Source organism: Salvia miltiorrhiza, chromosome 8 (genome assembly GCF_028751815.1).
Source record: "Salvia miltiorrhiza cultivar Shanhuang (shh) chromosome 8, IMPLAD_Smil_shh, whole genome shotgun sequence".
Lineage (NCBI taxonomy): Eukaryota > Viridiplantae > Streptophyta > Magnoliopsida > Lamiales > Lamiaceae > Salvia > Salvia miltiorrhiza.
This window is the reverse complement of record NC_080394.1, coordinates 8,492,249-8,499,245: the sequence shown is the minus strand read 5'-3', so window position 1 is coordinate 8,499,245 and position 6,997 is coordinate 8,492,249. Positions and strand designations below refer to the sequence as shown.

Here is a 6,997-nt window from a genome sequence, read left to right as displayed (position 1 = left end):
ATGAGCCGGGAGTTGTTTCTACGCATTGTCAATGCGCTAGAAGTCGATCCTTACTTCCAACAACGTCCGGATGCTATTGGCCGCTTAAGCTTCTCCCCGATCCAGAAGTGCACTGCCGCTGTTCGACAATTGGCATACGGAACTGCTGCTGATTGTTGTGACGAATATCTCCGTATAGGAGAGACGACGGCGTTGGAATGCTTGAAGAAATTCTGCAAGGCCGTCGTTCGTATCTTTGGCGGCACGTATTTGAGGCGGCCAACAACTGCCGATGTGCAACGCATCATTGCAATGCACGAAGCCCGCCATGGATTCCCGGGAATGTTGGGGAGCCCATACTGCATGCATTGGGGATGGAAGAATTGCCCTGTGGCTTGGCACGGCGCCTACACTCGAGGGGATCAAGGCGAGCCAACAATTATATTAGAGGCCGTTGCTTCACAAGATTTGTGGATCTGGCATGCATTCTTTGGAGTCGCTGGGTCCAACAACGACATCAACGTGCTCCACCAGTTCACGCTATTCGACGATGTTTTAGCGGGGCATGAAGCGGCTGTGCACTTCCTCGCCAACAATTCTCACCACACTCGAGGATACTTCTTAACAGACGGCATCTATCCGGACTGGCCGGTGTTCGTGAAGAGCTTCTAGTTTCCGAACGATGAGAAGAAGCGGAGGTTTAAGGTGATGCAAGAAGCTGCAAGGAATGATGTGGAACGAGCTTTCGGTGTTCTTCAGGCTCGGTGGGGTATAATTAGAGGACCGTCGCGTTTGTGGAAGGCGGAGCAAATGAGTTCGATCATGTTTGCATGCATCATATTGCACAACATGATCATTGAGGATGAAGGTGGAAATGCAAGTAATTTTGACGGTGACGACGGCGAGGGACAAAGTTCTACTCCTCAAACACAATTCAATTCCGGAGCACCACCGGAGTTCGCCGCCTATTTGGCACGGAATGCAAGCTTGAAGGATGCACGATTGCATGCTCGCCTCCGCGATGATTTGGTTGAGCATATATGGGCACGCTTTGGTCCGGTTGACCCGTAGTTCGACGGCTTTAAATTTTTCGAAAATTGGATGTTTTAAATATTTGTTGTTTTTTTTTATTTGTAATGTTTGGATTTTTAGTTGAATGAATTTTATGTTGTTAAAATTGAAGTTGTTTAATTTAAATTGAAAAACGAATAAAAGTAAAGAAAAAATGAAATTAAAATCTATTGAACCTGGGCGGGTGCAATACCATTGTTGGAGTGGGTGCAATAGAAGTGAGACCATGTCTATTGCACCCACTATGGGTGCAAGGGTTGTTGATGCTCTAATCACTTATATTGCTGTTATTATTTTATGCGGGGTTGTATGGAAAATATTTTTATAAGTAAAAAAAATAAGTGAAATGAAAAAATAAAAATTGAAATTATTTAAAAAAGGAAGAAGTAACAAATAGCTCTCCTATCATACAACCACTTAACACATTTATCTCTCTATCTTTTAATTGTGGGAGGTTAGCCCCTCAACATCTCATAAAGAGACACATTTATCTCTCTATCTTTTAATTGTGGGCGATTATATATTTAACGGTGTTAAGTGTCCGTCAGAAATAGGAGAAATTTTGCACTCTTTATAAGAAATATATATATATATATATATATATATATATATATATATATATATATATCGCTCTTGGCACGGGCATACAGGGAGGAGGGTTAGTCAATGTGACTATGCCAGAGTCAATGCTAGCCATGTTAAATTATGCAGTTCTGCGCCAAATGATAGGCACTTCATTCACTCATGCGCCACTAAATGTCCCAATAATTGATCATCTCACGCATAACTTAGCGCCGCCGGGACTCACAAAGGCTCTAGAGGGCCCAACCATGAAAGCTGGGGCTGAACCAAGGGAGCAGACTAAACCAACAACCTTTAATAAAAATGAGGGGAGACAAGGCGAGAAGGGAGTTTTCATATCCAATTGCGTGGAACTGATGGAAGATGTGGGTGATTCAACAAGTCAAACTACACCAACAAAACACCCAAGTGATCAAGGTAAGGCTGCTAAGCTGTAAGAGAAGGTCTCATTTCTGCGGGACCAACTAAGAGGTCTTGAATCTATTCTCGAGGAAAAAGCTCAAGCTACTGAAAATCGGTTGGAGGAAAGTAAGGAATCACTATCTGAGAGGACAACAAAGGGAGGGAAATGCAAAGCAGTGGATCATTTAACAACATCTAGACGAAAGGTTGGTGGATCTCCTAATAAAGGGAAATCTACATTCCTGACCGAAACTGGGCAAGTACACCAAAGTCCGTTCTCTGAAGAAATATTATCTGATGTGCTTCCTAGAAACTACAAGCCTATCAACCTTGATTATGATGGGACAACAGACCCTGAAGCGCATATGGCACGTTTTGAAGGACTGGTGATGCTGCATCAGTATACGGAGGGGATCAAATGTAGGATATTTTCAACTGCACTATCGGGCGTAGCTCAACAGTGGTTCAGAACATTAAAGTCAGACTCTATCCAATCTTTTGAGGATCTCCATGAGGTATTTATGAGACAATATATAATTTTAACTTGGACAGAAAGATTTCTGAATGTGTTCTTATTTTCTTATGCTTTAAGTTCTTCACCGTCTTCGATTTATTTTCCGATTATCCAATATTCAGGTCAAAACTCTATTTCCTTCAATATTTATAAATGTGTTGGATGTTAACTAATCACAATGGATCAAGCTTCTTGGAGAAATAAATAGAAACAATTGCATGAATATATTTTAATATTTGGGTATTCGTCGATTGTTCCAAAAAATGCAAATTTATATTTAATGATAGTTATTAATTACTCCCTCCGTCCACTAATTGTTGTCCTAGGTGAAGTGTAAATTTACACTTCACCTAGGACAACAATTAGTGGACGGAGGGAGTATTAATTAAGGTTGAGGTTTGCGTAGAAATATTTGTAGGTGTGTATTTTGCTTAACAAATATTATAGTGAAATAAGAAAACTCTATTTCCAATTGTTGTTCTTTTAATTATGTTTATGTTTTATTTTAGTATGTCTGGCTAGTTTCGTTTAGCTGATTCTAGGGTTTATAAATAGTTGATTGAATTTATGTGATTTATTTGTTAATACCTTTGTGCCTTCCAATTTATGATTCATAATTCCTGGTGCTTAATTTCTTGTGAATTATCTTATCAATAGTTTGCATGTGTAGCTATTCGGTTTGAGACCTAGCGGAGATAACTGTTTAGCGGATTCAGGAATGTATGATATGATTTTAACCTTGAGACCTAGCGGAGATAGGTGGATCATAGAGCTGTTCTTAGGAGCTATTGGGAGTTAGTAGATTTTATTGAGACCTAACGGAGATAGATAATTTACTAATCTACGATCGTTGTTGCTCTAGCGAGAGTGATTGATTAATTAAGTGATCTCTCATCATAACTGGATTAAACTGGTACATAGGATTGATAGATTTATTGCATAGATTTAGTTAATGAATTTACTACCCTAGGATCAGTTGTCTTTTAATATTTGATTTTTCTACGTGTTTTTATTTGCTACTGTTTGAGTTTAGTTCTAGTTAAAACCTTCTTTTTATTCGTTTGCCTGTCTACTGTTATAGTCTGTTTAGGAGATAACTAGAGTTGTTTCGTTGTGTCAGTCCCTGTGGATACGATACTCGGTTACTGATTATTTGCTATAATTGCACCGTGTTAGTTGCGATATTTGTTGCTAAGAAATTAGTGATCAACTTTTTTGTCTCGGCAATATTAGGAATAATTCTAGTCGGTGTAGAAGTCAGCCCTGTCGAAAGTAAAGACGTGAAAGTCCCTACGTTAAACCCCGGGGGTGGTGTGAGATGGATGGCAGTAGCAGTGGTATTCGGCATCAGTGAAGCCCCGTCGGCTTTGTCGTTGAGGTTAGGCAAGGTTGATGCCTCCCCCTCAAAGTCCTTGCCGAAGCCCCGATTAGTATTGTTAATGTCCATAGTAGTTTCCTGAAAACAAAAAAAAAAGTAACATTCTCACGTGCTTGTCCACGCTGCCCATTCCCTTGTCATTCTGAAGATTCCTTTAATGATTTTAACGTCACATGAAATCCGTGAACAAGGACTCTTTAGACCAATTATGGATTAAATGTACGGACTGAGCCATATTGAAAATCCAAATATAGATTCCCTTCAAGAACATCCTTCAATGAGATAAACTATTTTCTAGGAAATAAACCTACAAAACAGATAAAATAACCACCATAATCCCCAACGATTAAGAAGAATTCTAATTAAGAACTTCGCACAATGAATTGCGGACCGTAAATTGTTGTATATAACGAGAAACCTTACGAGAAGTTATATTACCATTTCTATAATTCCTGCAATGTCATAAAACAAAGCACGAAACATAAACAAGAACACATAGTACATGAACAAATCCACAAATTCTTCCCTCTTAAACTCTCATGGCAAAATTACACTCATACGCTGACACGCATATCGATGAGAACAAAAAATATAGATCCCACAAAATGCAACCAACATACTAGAAGCCAAATCCATACACTAACACATATACCAAGAATGCTAGTCACAAATTTCAAATCTCACATATAACACCAAAAATTTCAAAAATAAAGCATAAATACCAACGAACACCACTCATAAACCTCTTAGGCGACGACAAACATTTCAAAATATAGCACGAATACCTATGAACACTCCTCATAAGTCTCACAGGCGACTGCAACAGAAATTTCATAAATAAAACAGGGGAAGAACACCACAGCAAAGAATTCAAAACATAATCACGCCTCAACTCACAATTCCCACAGACGGCGCCAGTTGATGAGATAAGTATCAACACCTTTAAATAAAACGAATAAAGAACAGAAGGATTTTACGTGGTTCGATCGAATGATCTACATTCATGAGAGATTGCCGGAGAATTCCACTATGTTTGAGAGAATTTACACTTTACATATTTCCGCTCTTGAGAAAGAGATGACCCCCCTGATCTAAATGAATACAATGCCCTATTTATACAACAGATACAAAGGGATAAAACGGTAAATCTAACAATGTTCACGTACATTGCATGGTGTCTAACTAACTATATTCCGTAGGAGCACTAATGAAAACCGATTGGTCAGCTTTTGTTGGATGTCACTATCTCTCCAACGTTGATATTTGGTCGTCAAGGATGAAATGGCGTTGATTTGGCCTAGCTCTCGGCTTCTACAATGTCTCCTCATAACTAGTCAATGCTGGCATCTCTTCAGAGTCCATGTTCTTTTTGCAACATACTCATTTAGTCCTTCATTGAGGTCTCATGGTATTAGCATTACCTTTGAATCTTGGAAACTCCGTCTCTTTATTTTCGAGTCCAATTCACCTATTAGACGACATTGGCTTCTTTGACAACGCTGACCTTCGTCCTTCTTGAAACCGGTCCTCATTGACTAACTCTTGGCTAGTCGTGGATTATATATATATATATATATATATATATATATATATATATATATATATATATAGGGTGTGGTTATAATGAGAACCACACTTATCGTGAGAACATAAGAACCATTAAAATCAATGCATCTGCTATATAAATTAATGCATTCGCTATTAAATTTAATGCATCCGAAAATAATAAAAATTTTGCTCCCTTCAGGATTCGAACCCAGGATCTGCATTCATCCACCAAGATGATGCATCCACCGTAGATCTTGATGATCGAATGGCTTAAAATGGTTCTCCGTTCTAATTTTATTTAGTGGTTCTTATTTGAACCTCTCCCTATATATATATATATATATATATATATATATATATGAAAAGAAATATAAACGATTAAAGTGTTGTCAAGGCTGATGTATATTTCACTCCTCATCACATTGACCATGATATCCAAGTGGTATGATAGAGAAAAATACGTGAAAGCTTATGAGCACTCAATTTTACATATTTTAATCTTTCCGTACTCGTCGATTGTTCCCAAAAAATGAGATTTTATATTTAATGATAGTTGTTAATTATTAATTAAGGTTGAGGTTTGCGTAGAAATATTTGTAACAATGTATTTTGTTTAACAAATATTATAGTGAAATAAGAAATAAAGAAAATTATAAAATATTTAACGGTGTTAACTATCTGTCAGAAACATGGGATTTTTGCACTCTTTATGAGATGTTGAGGGGCTAACATCTCACAATTAAGAGATGTGGAGGTAAATGTGTTAGGGAGTTGTATGATAGGGGGCTATTTGCTACTTCTCCTTTTAAAAAATTACTATGAGATGAGATACTTTTAAGTTTTAATCCGTATTTTTAAATTGAATATTACTTAAAATATATCACATTAAAACTTTCCTAATCTTAATTTGATATGCATATCAAATACGCATTTTATAATTAAATGAATTTTCAATTTTAGATTATAAATATAGATACGAGATAAATAAATTAAATATTTATGAGATTGAATAATATATATATATATATATTAAAGCAAAATAAACTATATTCTACATGGCGTCGTATAATCACTTCATTCCAATTTTCCTCAATTCTCATTCATTCTTATTTTTTCTAAATTTTTAATCAACAAATTTCGATATTTAATCAATAATATATATGTTAGAACTCCAACTCAACCATTCTTATTTTTGAAATATTCGAAACTATCAAATGATAAACTCCAATAACTCCTACTCAACCATTCTTCTTTTTGAGAATTTTGATATAATGTTGTTGAATAGAATAAATTCAAAAATTTCAACTTTTTGAAACTGATCTTTTTTCTATTTCAATGAAATTTCATCATGCCATTGAAGTATATCTAAATATTGTGCGTTTAATTTTAAACACAAAAAATACATATTACTATTAAACAAAGATATATACTATAATATTGGCCATCAATATGCATAAAATAAAATTCTAAAACATATTTTTTTGTGGGTCAACTGAAAAATATCTAAAAAAATCATTAACTAT

General features: G+C 36.2%; 1 protein-coding gene across 1 annotated transcript; it reads left to right on the top strand.

Moving 5' to 3' along the window:
• On the top strand, positions 1-651 carry LOC130998026 (uncharacterized). The gene has a single exon (XM_057923463.1). It carries the CDS (start codon positions 1-3, stop codon positions 649-651), a length of 651 nt encoding a protein of 216 aa, XP_057779446.1.
• Positions 652-6,997: the final 6,346 nt, after the last annotated feature.

What these genes read in the sequence shown, in the direction of transcription:
- LOC130998026 (XM_057923463.1), top strand. Translation starts at nt 1, where the DNA reads ATGAGCCGGGAGTTGTTTCTACGCATTGTCAATGCGCTAGAAGTCGAT.